The 17,637-nt window shown below is 42.9% G+C and overlaps 1 protein-coding gene across 1 annotated transcript in view; it reads left to right on the top strand.

Moving 5' to 3' along the window:
- Positions 1-17,637, top strand: part of LOC131575731 (amine oxidase [flavin-containing] A-like) — a 33,170-nt gene extending 15,533 nt beyond the window's left edge. Inside the window, exons 4-15 of the mRNA XM_058831574.1 lie at positions 3,075-3,179; positions 4,408-4,499; positions 6,776-6,917; positions 8,437-8,586; positions 9,553-9,712; positions 10,854-10,950; positions 12,283-12,336; positions 13,209-13,266; positions 13,709-13,806; positions 14,862-14,973; positions 16,231-16,293; positions 16,774-17,637. Coding sequence (XP_058687557.1) covers positions 3,075-3,179; positions 4,408-4,499; positions 6,776-6,917; positions 8,437-8,586; positions 9,553-9,712; positions 10,854-10,950; positions 12,283-12,336; positions 13,209-13,266; positions 13,709-13,806; positions 14,862-14,973; positions 16,231-16,293; positions 16,774-16,929 — 1,287 coding nt within the window. The 3' untranslated portion in view covers positions 16,930-17,637. The remainder of the gene's footprint in view (positions 1-3,074; positions 3,180-4,407; positions 4,500-6,775; positions 6,918-8,436; positions 8,587-9,552; positions 9,713-10,853; positions 10,951-12,282; positions 12,337-13,208; positions 13,267-13,708; positions 13,807-14,861; positions 14,974-16,230; positions 16,294-16,773) is intronic.

Genomic DNA, 17,637 nt, shown 5'->3' with positions numbered 1-17,637 from the left:
AGAGTTGGATAAACTCTGTGGGCCAGTCAGGCAGCCATGTGCCAGCATGGGAACTAAGCCAGTGGGTTATTTGCCTTTCAGTTAAGAGAACAGTAGTTCTGAAAATAATACATCCAGAACACTATGAATTTGTTTAAAAATGGAAAATTGCAAGACCTTCCCTGTTTGCAGTGAGCTCCTCTGTGAAACTTTCAGCCAGAGCTCTTCTGCCTAGCAAGGAGACAATATTAAAACCAAATTAATATCTTACCAGCCCCAGCTCACTCAGGCTAGATTTACTCCCTGCTGTGGAGATACTTGTGCCAGAGAGAAAGCTGCAGAACTGATGTGTCTAAGGCTGTTGGGCTCACACTGTGTCCTGGGGTGACTTTATGATACTGGTATCATAAACTGCCTGATGGGAAATGGGAGTTTCTCTCCTGGAATTTGCTAGAGCTGGCATTCCTCTGATCCCATCTCTGATAGGTCCAGCCCCGCCACACAAGGATCACTGTGTCTGTGAACTATTTCAGCCTCTCTGAATTCAGTCTTAGCCTCTTCCAGGTCTGCTAGCACTGTTGTATTTTTCCAGCTTTTCCTGCCATTGGGCTCCAGTCTTACTGAGGTTGTAGGGTTTTTTGCATGCAGAAGAGGGCAACAAGTAACACAACTTTAGACTTTTATAATTATCAGTTGGCATTTCATAGTTCTCAGGGGATAAAACATGTATTCCCATTAATCTCCCAGGGCTATGCCATTGACCAAAGATGTTTTAAGCTAAGTAAGCTAAGGATAGGAGAGCTGTTTGCAAGTTACAGCACTCTGTACAGGTACAGTCACTTATCAGAAAGACTTTTGAAAAGAGATTTTCACTGAACAGTGAAAAACTGGGAACTTCTTGCTGCTGCTCCTGATTGGACACAGGCTTATCTTTTCCCTTTGTCCCCATGCAGTATCAACAGCACAGAACAGCAGTAATAACTGCTCCTCACCCTGATTTGGGTGGCCTGGCAGCACTGCACCTCCTCTCTGCTGAAGGGCAGAATTATTGGTGTTAAAGCATGTCAAGGAAGGAATGTGGATTGCACCTGTGTTCCCAATCAGAATAAAATGACTAGCAATAAATGGATTTTGAGCAGAAGTGTTTGATGATCTTTTAGAAGTGCAACACAGTGCTGCAGCCTGGCAGTGAGAAATTGTCCTCAAGGGAAAGGAAGAGCCGGTGTATTTTTGATTCCCTGCTGGGAGTTCACAGGAGAATTTACTCTTCTCTTGCCATGGCAGAAATGTTTTGCATGCACATGTGCACCTGGAGAAGGCTGGAGCAGCATCCCCCCTGCCACCTTCCTTCAGAGTAAGTCTGCAAAATAACAAAATAGGGAGAAAAGAGAGAAAAAAATGTATGTGGTACACAAGGTTGAGATTACCTACTCAGAAATCCAGAGGCGACCAACCACCTCCTGGTGACTTGAAAGCACAACATTTGTTGGAAATGAAAAAAAAAAAACAACTCTGAAACATTGAATTTGCAAATCTCAGGCTGAACAAAGTGCTGAGACCACAACTTGATGCTTTGCTTGTCCCAGAGCAGAATTTGTTGAGTCTGGCTGGAACAGGAGAGTGGCTTTGCTGCTGCCCTCACTGAAGATGGTGAGGAGGAGCAGCACAGAGTGACCTGATGGGCTCCAGAGCTGGGGCACTGCTGGAGCCCTGCTCTGAGGAGAGAGGACCAGGCAAGTCTTGCTGTGGTCCCTTACCCACATACATTTGCTTCCCCTACTGTACCTGTCCTGGGTCTGACAAAAGTTCACCAAGGTGTAGGAATTTCGGTATTTTACTGCTTTTGCCAAGTCTGAAAGCTCACTATGATCTCTGAGTTTCATCTTGCACCTTTTATCTTTGTTATGATCTTTGCAGAGAAAAATGTTCTGCAGAATCAGAATCAGAAGCCCACATGCCTTTACACACAAATACACAATTATCAGTGGGGAAGATCAATGAATTCTCTCTCACCAAGTGTGAGGAAGGTGTGTTTGGCTCCTGCTTTGTGTCCTCTGTCCCTGGGTCCCCATTTCCTGCATTTGAAGCACTGCAGCCTCTCTCTTGGTCTGTGACTCCCACCTGCCAGGTGTGGTGGGCTGGCACGGGGTCCATGGCACTGAAAAGCAGGTTTAGCACCACAGCTCCTACCTGTCATGGTCAGAGTGTTCCCTGCATCCTCACTCCAACTTCTGACACATCTGGAAAGGCAGACAGCAGAGGTCTGATGGGAAATTCACACTGACTTACATGGGGCAAGGTCCAAAGCAATCTAATAAGAAAAAATATTACCTGCTCATCCCCTCCTCTTTCAGATTAAAGTTATCACAAAGAAGCAGCTGCTGTTAGGTTGTTTCTCTTATCATTATATCACAGGATTATCTGAAACAGTTTCAGATAATAGCAGTTTCAGCGACTGCTGCAGCTCTGTGTCACACACATCAGAAGTACTGACACCATTTTTGCAAGCATACAATATTTTTCTTCCTGCAACCAAAAACTTCCCTTTCAGATGTTTTCTTATAGGCTAGGTTTCTTCCATGGAATGATAAAGAGGTAAGCTTGCTTTTAAGGTGAGGTGTACCATAAAGGTGCCTAAATAGTTCGAAATGCATTCAATTTTAGACCCACACAAATTTCAGGATGCACATTTCAGCAGCAGGCAAGTAGTAGATTCATTTAAATGTAATAATGAAGGATTCTTAGGAACAAGGAATATTATCTCTTTGGCCATGGCTTGAGTATCCTTAGCCGAGAATTTGACAACCTGTTCAGAACAAATGTACCCCTCCCCACCCTTTCAGAATAGTGGATATAAAAAGGTGTTATTGTCATTTTTAATGCCAGTCCAGCTGTTTTTAGCCCTCCTACTCAGCAACATGCATTCCATTGCTTGATGCATATGCAGGAGAATGAAAAAGAAGAAAACAAAAACCCAGCCAGGTCTTTTGGGGCAAAAGGCCAAACACGTGATGACTCTGAGAATTTTGTGTTCTTGAGTAATGAAGATCTGCTCTGTTGTATTTCAGTTGTTTGTGGTTTTATGTGCATTTCAGGGAAAGTCACGAAATTTCACAGGAATTTGCCCTTCAACATGGAATCCCTTGGTTTATCTGGATTACAATAACTTCTGGAGAACCATGGACAAGATGGGAAAAGAGGTAGGCTGTGAAAATTCAGTGTTTCCTACAATGCTCATGTCACCGTGAATAAATCAGGTTTTTTTTTTCTTTCTGGCAGGGTTTTTATTGCTTCTTTAAAATTAAAAAAAACCCCAACCCTCAACAACAAAACAAAACAGAAAGAAAACATCCATCAGAATGATTTCTGTATTTCCCAGGAATTGTCAGAAATAATAGGTCTTCCTCACTGAGAGAGGGGTGGACTAGATGACTTGTAAAGGCCCCTTCCAACCCAAACTGTTCTATGATTCTCTGAGAGGAGACAAAAGGATCTGGAGGTATCTAAGATATCTGAAAAAAAGAGGTTGAACTCAGTGTAAGTATTTTCTCATGACAGGAAAAAATATCCCATGAGCTGGGAGATTAGAGGGTTTTTTTCTCCTTCCCTTGTGACAGCATTTTGAGTAAAGATGATTATTTTTTCTTGTAGCTGCCTAAGCTAGGCTCCAGTTTGACTTCACAGGAACTTTATTTTTAAAGTTCAAGATATAAGCAGTACCACTGCAGCCCCTGGAGCATTATACTCTCTTTCAAATATTCATCAGCTCCCATATAATCTAGACATAAACCAAGGGCTTTACCTTACCAGAATCTTCAAGCATAACTCACTGCACTCCTGCAAATTCCACTGATTTTATGTGGTTTTGCAGAATCAAATTTATGTATTATGCTACACATTTTTTTGGTCAATAGTACATTTTCTAAAGTTTTGGGAATATGGTAGTATCCTCCACATCATGTTACTTACTGCAAAGAATTATTATTGATAATTTAACTGCCTAAAATATTTGAAAAGTATCTAGATTTTTTTTTTTTTTTTTTTACTCTGCAATTAGCAGAGAGACATAGGAGCCTTTGGATACTCATTTTAGAACTGTCTGGATAAAGAACATTCCCCTCAACTTTTACAAGACACCAAGACAATTAAATTGGAATTGCTTCTGGACAACTAAAATCCAGATGAGTCCCAACAGAAGGAAATGGTTCACTGATCATACAAAGACAGATTTGGTGGTCATGGTACAATTCATGCCCTAAGGTGTGAATGGAAACTATTCCATTTAGTGAATTTCCAAAATTATCCATGTGCAGGGGACAAAAGTAACTCCTGGCCAGCATATCAATTAAGTCTGTGCTACTAACTAGCTATGACCAGGCAATGGTGAAGTACTGAATAATTCCTTGGATATTTCACCTCTGTCTCCAGATTCCTGCTGATGCTCCATGGGATGCTCCACATGCTGAAGAATGGGACAAAATGACCATGAAAGAGCTGATAAATAAGATTTGCTGGACCAAGTGCGTAAATCTTTACCTGCTTTGAAGTTCCAGCTGTGGAATGACGGTGGCTTTTTGTCAGGTTCTGTGGTAGAGCTGAGCACAGATCAGGAGGTGTTTGAGATGGGCTTTGGTTGGCTGACAGGTGGCATCAGAAGTGCTGGGGGAGCCTGGGGTTTGCTTCAGCAGGTCCCTGCACACAGCAGTGGTGTGTGAGCTCTTCCCAACATCCTTTCACTTCAAACCATTGGATCATTGAACTCCAGCCAGCTCTCCTGTGGCTCTTTGCCTTACACAATAGTTTCCTATGAGACATTCAGGCCCTCGAGGAGGGTGAAACCTGCCCTTCCAAATTCCAGGGCTGCAGTTCTGCTGTTTGGAGTATTCCTCTCAGGATCTAAAACTCCACAGGCCACTGCAGCCAAGGCTGCCCTTCAGCTTTGCATCATCCCCCAGGTCCTCCTCGTTTGTCAGTAACAGATCCAACAGAACATCAGCAAGAGTTGGTAGGAAGAGGGCTCAAGGTGTTGCACCATCTATAAAATGACCAATGTGTTTTCTGTGAGGGACTGCACTGTACAAATAAAAAAAGGAACAATGTTCAATCCATTGAGGTGATGACAACTGGGAATTCTCTTTCTTTCCTTTCTCTTTTCAATCATTGCTCTTTATAAGGCTAAGAGAAGTGTGCTCTTGTGAGCACTCATGTCCCTGCTTGCTGTGCCAGCCCCTGTGCTGTTCTCTAACTCTCTCCTCCCTCCTTTTCAGTGTCTTTTATTTGTGTGGCTGTGCTCTGTTTGCCCTTTCATTCTGACTGCAGTTTAGTGCTGTGCCTGCAGCTTCCTGACCAAATCTTTCCATTTGAAATTCGTTTTTATGGCTTAGGTCTTGCTCCAGCTCCACGGGATATGCTGTACAGCCATTTGGACTTGCTTGTGCTCTCTGTGGCATTGGAGTTTTCTTTGCAATTAATTTTATGAGCCTTTTGCCTGCAAACTTGGTTACTTTGAACTGCTGTTGCAAATGCACTGACTCTTCCTCTTCTAGTTTTACTGCTGCTCTTAGCCATGGAGCTGGTGGAACATAAGCAGGACTGGGTTTGTGGAGATCCCTCCTTTAACAGACTTCTCTGCTGGGCAGCTTCTACTGCCAATATTGTCAGTAAAATATCCAGTTTTAATGGATGTGCTTATTTAAAAACTCAGTAAAAGCCCATTTTAGATTTTTTAAGCCAAGCCACATTTTTCCACACAGTTAAAAAACAGTGCTTAAAGCGAAAAGCTCTTCCATAGCATTTTCTGTATGACTCAGGACCAAGATTACAAAAGATTTGTTTGTCCTGTGTCACAGATCAGCATCTACTGATCCTGTAGACTTCTTTCACATTTCTTAGGTTTGAACCTGCTGCAACTGCTTAGTGTCTTGGTGCTCTCAGAATTGTCACAAAGGGTTCTTGTGTGCAGGCTGCTTTCATATCCTGGCTAATGAAATAGGGGTGAATGAACTTCATACTTAGGGAAATGAGGTTATAAAAGTTTATAAGTTACATATTTTATCCCAGATAACTTGCAAAGTTCCTTCCTTTATCAGATGATTATAAATTCATGTTGTTTCATGAAGCTTCATCAAAGTCAAAGTCCTTTTACCTTCTTTGCAAAACGATCTCAATTTTCTTAGTAATCTGTGGCCACAAATGCAAGTACTGTGAATAGCCAGATCCTCTGTTCCTGCTGCTGTTTCTCTATTTATGTTCAGGGGATGTACTGTGGTAGACAGGTGACCCTTCCCTTATTTTTATGGCGATGATTGCCAATTTGGTTTCTGTGTCTGGGTTATTTAGCAAGTCTAATTCTTGATTTCACAAAAGATCAGTGCAGCACTGTTACTGTTGGGGAATGTCCAGGCTGTGTGGCTGCTTCAGTCCCTCAGGAGCCATCAAACCCTGGAACTGATGTGCTCCCCATGAGAAATGCAGAAAAGTTTCACTAACAGATTACAAAAAATATTCTGCTGAGAAAAGTATTTGTTCTGATGAAAGGAATAGCAGCTGGGAAACTATTTAACTAGAGGTGAAATCAGTGGGAATTCAAACTAAATGGATAAATACTTTGGGAGGGAGGAAGATGCTGATAGGAACCCATTTGAACAGACTCAGTACAGACTGAAAAATAAAACAGATATTAATCATCTTGACTTTTCTGACTTTGGAAAAGCAGCCCTTGTTTAGTATGACAAATAAAATCCTGAAAGCAGTCATATTTTCTCATAGTCTTTTCCTGGTCCTGTGTCTCATGCAGAGCTGTCAGAGACTTCGCCACGGTCTTTGTCAACGTCAACGTCACATCTGAGCCTCACGAAGTCTCTGCCCTCTGGTTCCTGTGGTATGTGAGGCAGTGTGGGGGCACATCCAGGATTTTCTCTATCACCAATGGGGGCCAGGTACAAAATGTCTCGTTTCCTTCCTCCTCTCTTGAAATCGTAATGAGCAAGTGCACTGTTGTACCCATCCAAACCCTGCAATTAATGAAAAGATGAGAGCATGTGGGGCCAGAGGGAAATGTGTTCTCATGGGGTGATACAGCCCTAATCCTAATTAGGATTAGCCCTAATTTTATTAGCTAAAATGTGGAATAAATGTGGACTATTTAAACAGTTGGGGGTTTTCTGCATTCACTTCAGCACAGTACTTTTGTTGCAGTTGTGTTGCTTTTTTGCCAATTTATTTTCTGGAAGTTACTTGGCACATTTGAATGTTTACAAGAGTTCAGAACAAGTGTACTCCAGAGTGAAATGTGGGTGTTCTTTTGGTGTTGAAGCCTATAATGACAAGAGTTGGTTGTAAATAGCAAAAGGCCCTTCCTTCTTGGGCCAGCTCACATGGCAACAGTTTCCATCAACCTCTGTCCATTGCTGTAAGAGCCACGTGTCAGGAAGGATGTAAGCAGTGCTGATGCTCTCCTGTGGTTGGAGACAGACCTAAGAGTCTTCCTCCTCAGGAGCCCCTCAGTCATGTTTGCTGTCCTGCATCAGCAACTGCTAGATGTTGCAGCAAGAGTTAAAAATAAAATTAATCCCGAGATACTCATGGCTAAATTAAATGTGTGGAGAAGGGAAAGCCACCTGGGAAGAGCACTTTCTTTTCTTTGTAGCTGGATTGTAGCTGGAAAAGCTGTCTGTGTTCCTATCATGCTTCCTCCTTCCCTCGCCCCAATCAATATTAGCTGAGCACAAGCGCTGAGGAATTCTGGCTTAGTGGCCCTGGCAAGTCTTATAAAACCTGCTTGGGTAGCCATTTCAGTCTTTCAGCATGAAACTTTCTGGATCCTTTCCTCTCTCCCAGTACCAGCATCTTACACATAAAAGTGAGCTGCATTATCCACTGCTGGTGGCTGGCAGATGAAAGAGGTTTTAGTGCTTCCCCTGACCCTCTGCACGGACATTGCAGGGAAATGTGTGTCACAGATTGTGACATTTCTTCCTTTTTCTTCCTTTGTGTCTTCCTAGGGACAGAGAAAGCTCATTACCTCGAGACCAGACCCAGTTAAAGATCTGTTTTGCTTCTGGGCTGGCACAGTCTTTCACTTTACAGTTGGTTTCTTTGTCAACACTTGGAGGTTTTGATAGCACCGTGGTGGGTAAAAAACTCGAAACCTGTTTTGAGTGAAGTGATATGTTTATTTATGCTAGAAAGCCTGCATTAATGTTCATGTTCTCTAGGCTTAAAGAGTCTTTAGGCCAGGTCATTAGGGAAGCCATTGCAAAAGTGGTTCAGTCAGTGATCCCCACTGAGGCTCAGATTTATGCCCTCACTCTTCTGAAAGTCTGGCTGTTTTATGCACCCTTAGGACTTGAAGATTTGGCCTGGAATTTTATGATGGTGAGCAGAAGTCATATTCAATGTCATTGTGAATAATGCTGTTGATTTTTGTTTGTGTTTCTTTTCTCTTTGTTGTTTTAGGAGAGGAAGTTTAAAGGGGGTTCTGGTCAGATATCAGAGAAAATAATGGAACGCCTCAAAGGCAGAGTTAAACTGGAGAGACCTGTGATCAGTATCGACCAGACAGGTGATAATGTCCTTGTGGAGACTCTAAACCATGAGATATATGAGGTAATTCGATCAGAATAAAAGTGGAATATGCATTTAGTAGGGGGATACATCTGCTGTAGCTCTTGGCCAGATGTAATCAGGAAGTACCCATTTGTGTGTGTCTATTTCTTGGACTGTGCTGACACTCCATGGACCCTGTTTTCCAGATTTAATGACTGCCTCTCTTCTTGGTGTCCTGCTACCTGGCTTCTGTCATTACTCTGACTTTTCTACCTTAACTTTCTATGTCTTCATATATTTTTATGTTTTAGTTCTGCATTGAGACCATTTCAAAGGAAAGAAAAATAACCTTCCTATTTGTGTCTGTTTGTGGTTCACAGCACAAAAAAAAAAAAAAAAAAAAAAAAAAAGACATTTCAAGCACCTTTAGTAAGATTTTTCCTCTCTACCATGGTGCTCTGAAATGCTCCATCAGCACACGATTTCCCACAGTGGCAGCCATGGGACAGCAGCAGCCCCAGGTTGAGAGCACCTGAGAGCAGCAGTGTTGTGCCACAGTGTCACCCTGCAGGGCCCTGCAGTGCTCCAGTCAGACCCAGGGCCTGTGAGAAGGATGGAGCACATTCAGGGAAGCTGGAATCACCATTACTATTCCTTGTCCTGAAGTGACATCCTGTGAATATGCACAAATGTGATTCTTTTAGCATCTTATAATTGGGAAAAATGTGGGCCATATTTTCCTGGAGATGATAAAAGGCAGTTTTACCTGAGCCATAGGATATCTCTTGTCCCATTTCCCTACCTTTCTCCAGCCAGGTTTCAACTCTGATCTCTTTTTTCCAGCTCCTTTTTTCTGAGATGTCAGAATTACTTTTGTCACCTGGAAATAAGTGTGTGGGAAAACCACCTAGCAGGGTCAGATGTGGGAAAGCTGTTAGCAGCTATTAAAGGTGTCTTTCAAACATGTCCTGTGGGATGAGCTCGCTGGGAGGCAGCGCCTTGTGCTGACTTTGTTCTGCATTTCAGGGCAAGTACGTGATCAGCGCCATCCCTCCAATCCTGACAACAAAGATTCATTACAAACCAGAGCTGCCACCAAAGAGAAACCAGTTAATTCAGCGTTTGCCTATGGGGAGTGTCATAAAATGCATGATGTACTACAGGGAAGCCTTCTGGAGGAGGAAGGGTAGGTGGGGAAAGCGGAGGACTTGGGAACTCTGTGCAGATTTTGAAGTTCTGCTGTCAGAGAATGGTGTCAGAGTGCTAATCAGAGAATAAATCCAGAGGAGGATTAACTGTGCAAAACCCCAAAATCAAACATACAGAAATGTGAAAAGTAAAGCTCCTTAGAGAGCAGAACTCTTTCTCTGAGCTTGAGTGCATGCCTTGTCCCAAGGGTGAGTCCAGATCCAAACAGGATCCCAAATCCTATTGCAGTTGGCTGAAGTGGAATGACCAGGAGAACAAGCAATGTTTCCCTGGGAAACCTTGCTGAAATCTACAGAGCACAGAAGCATCAGCCTCCCTGCAGCATCAGCTCCCTCCTCCTCCTGGCAGGGACAGTTAGGTCAGCCAAAGAGAATTTACAGCAGATGACAAGCAGAGCTTAAGGTATAAGCAAGACCTTTCCCTGATTTTAATCTTCTGTTCTGCAGACTTGATATCTCAGAGGATTGGGAAAGTAGGTTAGCATTTTGGGTAGCTCAAGATATTTTTTCCATGCTGTAATATCTTGTTTTTCTCAGCTTTAACTGATACCATTTTCAGAACTATTTGTATGAACAGATTAGTTCCACTTTCTTCCTAACAGTATTGAGAGGGGTGAAAATATTTCGTAATCAAAGTAATATAATTTTTGTATGTTTCAGGGCATAAACTGGCCATTGAGATTAGGCAGGAATGCAGTCAGGTGTATACATTGTTCTCTAGATGAGATTTTTCACATGTTCATCTGAATCACATCATGATGTGATCCGAGATTAGACAGCCCATGCTTCTGTACATTGCTGTTATGGAACACCATTCCTAACAATCTTATCACCAGAAAAATCAAAATAGTGTAAATTTGAGCCTGCAGTGACCAGATGTAATTACATTTAAAGATTTTTACAAGTTTGTGTACAAACAAATCTCTTGATTTCCCAGAGTCAGAGAGAAGAGAGTAGAGAAACTGTTAGAGAGACACTTCAGACATGTAGGTGTTTTTGGTAATAACAGAATTACTGTACAGTTCCTTTTATGGATAATTTTCCTTGCTCATTACTATCAGCAACAGTCATCATCAACAGGTTTTTCCAGCTATCATCTTGGGGTTTCTTTTCCCTTAGGTTATTGTGGTTCCTTCATCATTGAGGATGAAGAGTCTCCGATTGGAATAACCATAGATGACACAAAACCCGATGGAACTTTTCCTGCCATTATGGGGTAAAAGCTGCTAGCCCACACTCACAGATGTGTATTTCCTCTTGTAAGAGATAGTGGGAGCAGGAGGGAGAGGGGAAATGACCAGGTTACATCAGTGTTTGCCACTTCCACAGTTTGCACAGATGGAGGAGAACACTTCTGACAAGCCTCTTGTGCCTCTCTAGTCCATATAAACTTTCTGGAGAAGGTTCTAATAAAACAGCCTAATACAAAGCATGTGGTTAGGAAGGACTTGCTGAATTTAGCTGTAGTTTTTTTTAAGCATTCAGTTCATGGTTTTGTTTTGTTTTTGTTTTTTATTTTTGCTTTGGAGTAGATTTAGAAATAACTCCCTCTCTTACCTACCTGTGTGAACCTGTATTTGGCTTATGTTGGGCTTTTATGTTTAGTGCCTGGTCCAAAATGACACTGCAATTGTCCAAGAAATCCTCATTTGTCTGCACTGAGCTGAGGCAGGACAAGGAACATCAGCTGCTGGAGCAGGGAGGGAGCTGTGCAGTGAAAAAATCAAGATTCTGTAGAAACTGACAAGTAAAAATGTTACAGTTTGGACAAACAGGGGGGAAAATACATGACAGCATTGACTGGCTTTTAAAACAGCTGAAACCAAATGAACAAACCATCTTTACAAGTCTTTCCACTGTAATCTGAGGTGAGACTGCCAAAAAAAGGCCAATATAAATAAATGTCAGGCAACTACTCCTTAAGTGTCTGACAGGGGAAGCTCACCATTTCTACTGAACTGTACATGTTTATGGGCATGTTCAAGGCTTAAAAGCTTCCATGACCTGAGAGCAGCAAGCCTCCTCCAAACCCCATATGGCAAACAGCTTCCAGCTTTCTTCCTCCTCATGGATTTATGTGACTTTCTAAAAGAGTGTAGGAACATACTTCATCCCCTGGATATCTCCACTAGGGTCAGATGAACTGACTGGCAAATCTGTTTCCTTCAAGATGAATAAATATTGATCCCAGTTCTTGCAGGAGTGATCCACGACACTGTGCATGCCTGTCAGAGCAGCAGGCTGCCAGCACTTACTAACACCAAGTGGCACAGGCAGCTGCCTGCTGGATTTCAAAAGCTCAAGAAAGCTCAGGGTCTCAGTCCTTTTGGATCAGAGCCCTCTGGGAATGCACACCCTCCCTTTCAGTTAACTCTGCACAGGCTTTTTCATGTGTGGCCTGTAATTGTTAAATGTTGAGGGATGATGACAAACATGAAGCTCATTACATACCAGAAAAGTGCTTTGCCAATCCCTTTTTAGAGTAATTTTGAGCAAGAGTTTGCATATCAGCTGGGGTGATGTTGACATGCCTTATTTTTATTTTCAGTTTCATCCTTACCAGAAAGGCTGTCAAACTGGCCCATCTCAGCAAGGAAGAGAGGTAAGAGTTCAGAAGCTGTAGATATTCAGACGCTTCCCCACAGGAATGTGTGTGAATATGTGTGTGAATATGCACATTTATACATGCTCAGTGCAACTACCAGCACTGGAAACTGGGGCAGAAATTGGCATTTTAGCAACAGGCCGAGATGCTAATGCTAATATTCATCCAGTTATGGATATTTCTAAATTTCCAAATCTTGCCCTCTCTTCCAATTCTGGGTCTCAGTGTGAACAGAGAAGGTTTTTCCACCCATGTTCCCAAACTACATCTCCACTGAATGATGCTTTAACCCAGGGATACAGGAGTGCTGACATGTCTCCTTTTGGGTCTTCAGATTCAGACCAGGTGATAAATTTTTTAAACTTCTGTGTTTGCAAAAGTATTGTTTCCCCATTAGTCAGTGAAATGAACAAACAGTACTTTCTTAATGTGAGTTTTGGTACTGTGCAAGTGAAAGAGGAGCTCTGCTTAGGAATGTGAGCAGCATTCTTCAGCTCATATTTTATTCCCAGCTATAGTAAATCTGTAGGGATTTAATTGATTTATATTGCTTTTCTTCTGGTCTTACACCAGTGAACATGAGAATGAATTGCCTCTGCATCCTAAAATAGCTGTACAAAGATTTATTTTTGTAGGCCTCATTGCCAAAATCAACCTTCATTTCCCATTCCCTGAGTCCATTTTAGATGTAACTTTTAGGCATCAGCATTTGAAATATGTATGTTAAGAACTTGAAATCAGACTTAAAGCCTTACCTAATTTGCTTTCCAATGTGTTGCAATAAATTATTTTTTTTATAAGAAAGATGTGAGTGGGGAGCTTCCCCCTCCCACCCTTTTTTTTCTGACTCTGATTTTATTTTCATATAGGAAAAAGAAGATCTGTGAGGCATATGCCAAGGCACTGGGGATGAAAGAGGCTTTACAAGTAAGGAATTAATGTCTGTTTTTGCCTCTGTTGCACAATAATGTTTCTCCTTTGTTCTGGATGATAAAGGCAAGTTCCTTCAAGTGCCAAAGTTCCCTGGTACCTTGAAATGTGTGCCTAGAATTGCATGTTGTGCCACAGTTTGTGTTCCCAAGGGGAGGGCAGCACGGAGTACAGGAAGAAAAGAACTGCCAGTCTCACCCTGCTCAAGAAAAGAGAAGGCAGTGCATGTTTTAATTTGTCCTGTCATGTACCCATGGGAGACTGGTGTTTCTGTAAAAGCACAAAAATTTGTTTTGTGCAGATGGATAGCATTAGCCAGATGACATGGCACTCCTTTGTCAGGTGTTCTTAGCCTGTTTTTTCCCCCCTCTTCAAAAGAAATATGTTATTTCCAATTTCTCTGCCAGTGTTTCACTGCTTTCTCTGTTGATACTCACAGCCTGTGCATTATGAAGAGAAGAACTGGACCATGGAGCAATATTCAGGGGGCTGCTACACAGCCTACTTCCCACCAGGCATAATGCATTCCTATGGCAGGTAAAACAGAGAATGCTTTGCTTTCAAATTCACATTTCTTAGCACATTTATGTACCTTATGCAAAAAAACGATGGCATATTTGGAAAATATGGGGAACTTCAACACTCTTTCCACTCCCCTACTCCCCATCTAACAAGGATCTTGCTATTTTCTTTACTAAGAGCAGAATTTCCCTTGTGCCTTCCAAGGAAACAAAGCAAAACTTTTCCCCTCTGGATTATTTACAGTAGTTTGTGCTGTGCAGTATTTGCAATGGAACCCTCTGGAGACCCCCAAGCCCATGAGGACACATATCCTGGACAGATGAGGGGTCTCCACTGACTGTGCAGGTGGTTCAGGAGAAGCCCAGGAGCTCCTCCCCATGTCCAGCATGAGAGCATGTGGGGAGGAGTCGTCCCATGTACAATCCCTTCTCTTGTCACTGATCCAAACACTCAGGCAGTGATGGGTGAGGTGTCTGGCCTCCAGCAGCCTCTGGTTGCCAAGCAGACAAGGAGAACCTACTGGGGGATTAGATGGGAGCACATTCCCAGTGGAGGAACACTACAGCTGGGCTGGCTGGAATGCTTGTGCAGCGCTGCAGGGCTGAGGGACTGGCTTTATGACCCTGTGGGGTGAATGCAGCTCCCTGAATGCCAGGCCTTCAGCAGCCAGACAAGTCCAGCCTCCAAATAGAGGCTAATATTAGTGATCTATCACTGCAAAAACATCATTCACATTCCACAGTAATGGCAGGATAACGGCAAGGCTGCCGTGCAGAAGACAAATCTATCATTGCTGGAGGCTGTTAGGATTATCCCTTATCTCAGCACTAAAATAAGGCCTGTATTACTTTGCATGGAAGCTGGGAACACTGATTTATGCCTTAGGTTTTTCTCTCTCTCAGATCTTGAATTCTGGGCGCAGAAGCGAGCAGGTGGTCCTGCAGGGACTGCAGGTCTGCAGGGACTTTGGAGAGCTGAAGCCACACACTCCATCAAAGCCATAGATTGCTTTTAGAAGGATCATTGCCTTCCTGTCACTTGTCACCTGACATTCTCCACTTGTTTTGAAGGATCATTCGCCAGCCTGTTGACAGAATCTACTTTGCTGGCACGGAGACAGCAAGCCAGTGGAGTGGATACATGGAGGGGGCCGTGCAGGCGGGAGAGAGAGCAGCCAGAGAGGTACACTGCTCTGCTTTCAACATCTCTATCAAAAGGCTAGAAAGGATTAAGTACAGCTGGGAGGGTCTGATTTAGTGCAAAGGCTCCTAGAATTGACAGGGAGGAATCCCAGAAAACAACGTGGCCAAAGTATTTTTATTTTTTTAAACTTAATTAGTTGTTGAATAAAGTGAAGCCAAGGATCTCGACCAAATCAGAATGTTACTGAACTGGAGACTTAAAATAAAGCTTATGCTGTGTGCTGCATGTCTAGAGGAAAAAAAAACCCAACCTGATCCTGCTTGTAGATACACTACCTCAATTTCTAATAAGTTAATCACTGTTTGTTTTAAAACTAATCTAAGTAATTTCAAATGCTCACAGCTATTTCCTGTGCAGAAATCTGGAAATCTGAACATTGTTCTTGTTTTTGATCTATCCCTTTTGCTTCTCTTTTTACAAAACAGTCCTGTTAGCTGAGCTTTATGAAATTGTAATGTGCAGCTCTGATAATGTCTAAATCTGCTCAGAATGACACACACTGGGCTGGATTCCCAGTCACAGTGAAATCCCTTTACAACAATCTGGAGGGAGGGGAAAAAAGCATTAAAGGGTGCACATTGCAGTTACAACTGCTGCATTGCAAAGCCACAGAGTTGTTGTTTAAGAGAAAATCTTAAAATCCCTTTTACTTCCATTTGACAGAATGTCACATTTGCCTTATAATCCTTATTACTTGCTTCATTTCAAGTCACCTAATTTTTCTGTTCTCTGTGCCTGTGAGCAGTAGTTACAAAGACAGTGAGCTGTCTTCTGGAGGCATTCATTCGCCCCCAAGAATCCCCATGATTGTTACAATCAGTTTATTCTCAAGAAAAATCCTTGATGAGCTTTGTACTGCCTGAATAGGAGAGGGAGGGCTCCATAATTCTGTGCCGTGAGAGCCTCAGGGATGCATCTCTCCTCTTTCTATGTCCCAGAAGCATCACTCCTAACAGGTTTTGTGTCCCAAGTGCATGATAGTAACCTCACCTTGGTATTTCTCAAACTGCCTTGAGAAAAAGCACTTTATCTCAGAAAAAAAATCCAAAACTAAAAACCTCCCACAAAAAATATTTAGAGACGCTCTAGTAGAAATCACTTTCTGGTTCAAGAGACATTCGCCTAGTCATTGTTAGACCTTTTATCAATGTCACCTTGCTCTGACTTCTTCTCTAAAAGTGGAAGAGTTGTGGGTTATAATTTTTTCACATAGTACAAATAATTTTTTTCTTCTAGGTACTGCACAGCATGGGGAAGATCTCCAAGAGTGAAATTTGGATACCAGAGCCAGAGTCAAAGGTAAGCCAGAGTATCACTGTCACCCAGTCAGGCACACACCCCTCAGTCAGGTGTTGAAACAGTTCCTGTTTCAGGGATTCCCATGCACCCTGCTCCCAGGCAAGGCTTCAGCCACCTCACATGCTGATGGTATTCATTCCTGTGTCTTGTCCAGGGAATATTATTACCCGTGTCTGAAGGGTGGGTGACTAAGAGCCAAGGACAATGATCTCAGAGCCTGGGGGACTGAAAAATGCAGCCTAATTCTGCCCAGTCCCAGGCCATGGTTTAAAGCCAACTAGAACCTCATTCCAGCCACAAGTAATTCCATCTTCACTGTCCCATGGCTGGTCAGGATGACAGAAAACACATCTCACAGCCATGACTCTTCCCTGCACAATCTGGTCCTTGGAAAGAAAACCTCACAGAGGGCGTTTGTCACCTCCCTGCTCTTGTGGTGAGGGGGGACCTTGTGGAGTCACCATCTCCTCTCTCCCCCAGGATGTCCCAGCCCGACCATTCACCACCACCTTCTGGGAAAGGAACCTGCCCTCGGCGCCAGGGCTGCTGTGCCTGCTGAGCTGCACCCTGTGTCTCACCTCTGTGGCTGCTGCAGGGCTCTTCGTCTATAAAAAGGGACTTGTCGCTCGAAACTAGCGGTGCCCAGTGGAAGCTGCACGCCCCCTCTCCTCCCCTTTTACCAGATGAGGGTTATTTTGGAGAAAAGTGGCATGGACATCTGGAAAGAGCAAAAGTTATTCTCCTTGTGATTTTTCTTTTTAGTCCCATAATTAATGCATTGAATCCACTGCAGTTGCTACCAGCTAAACAGGAATAAATCAACTGTGGGGGAGTTTTTCAAATTTGTCCATTTGTTTTTTTTTGTTAGACATGATAATATCAATGATATATTCCTAATACAGGCAAGGCAAAATGCAGATCACATCTTTTCTGAGTTGCAGGGGGGTCTCAAAGAATGCTTTTGTTTCCACTCAGTGTTTTATTTTGCACCACATGTGACAGTAAATGCCCTCGTGCATGCACCTCAGTCAGCAGCTCAGAACATCTGAGGTTATTCCCATACCATCCCTGCTGCACAGAAGAGATTACCATGCCAGTCAGTTGTAGAATTGCCAAATGAATTTTCAAATGCATTTGATTATTGATTAATCATTGAAACGTGAAACTTAACCCCGAGCTGGATGAAAGGAGGTAATTAGCACAAGGCACAGCACTGAACAGGGAGAGGGGAGGCATCAAGGAGACTTCATTCTGCCCACTTCCAAGGGAAACATCTGTGCACATCGGCTCCATCCATCCATCATCCATCCATCCATCCATCCATCCATCCATCCATCCATCCAT

Source organism: Poecile atricapillus, chromosome 1 (assembly GCF_030490865.1).
Source record: "Poecile atricapillus isolate bPoeAtr1 chromosome 1, bPoeAtr1.hap1, whole genome shotgun sequence".
NCBI classification, from domain to species: Eukaryota; Metazoa; Chordata; class Aves; order Passeriformes; family Paridae; genus Poecile; species Poecile atricapillus.
This window is presented reverse-complemented; position numbering and strand designations above follow the sequence as displayed.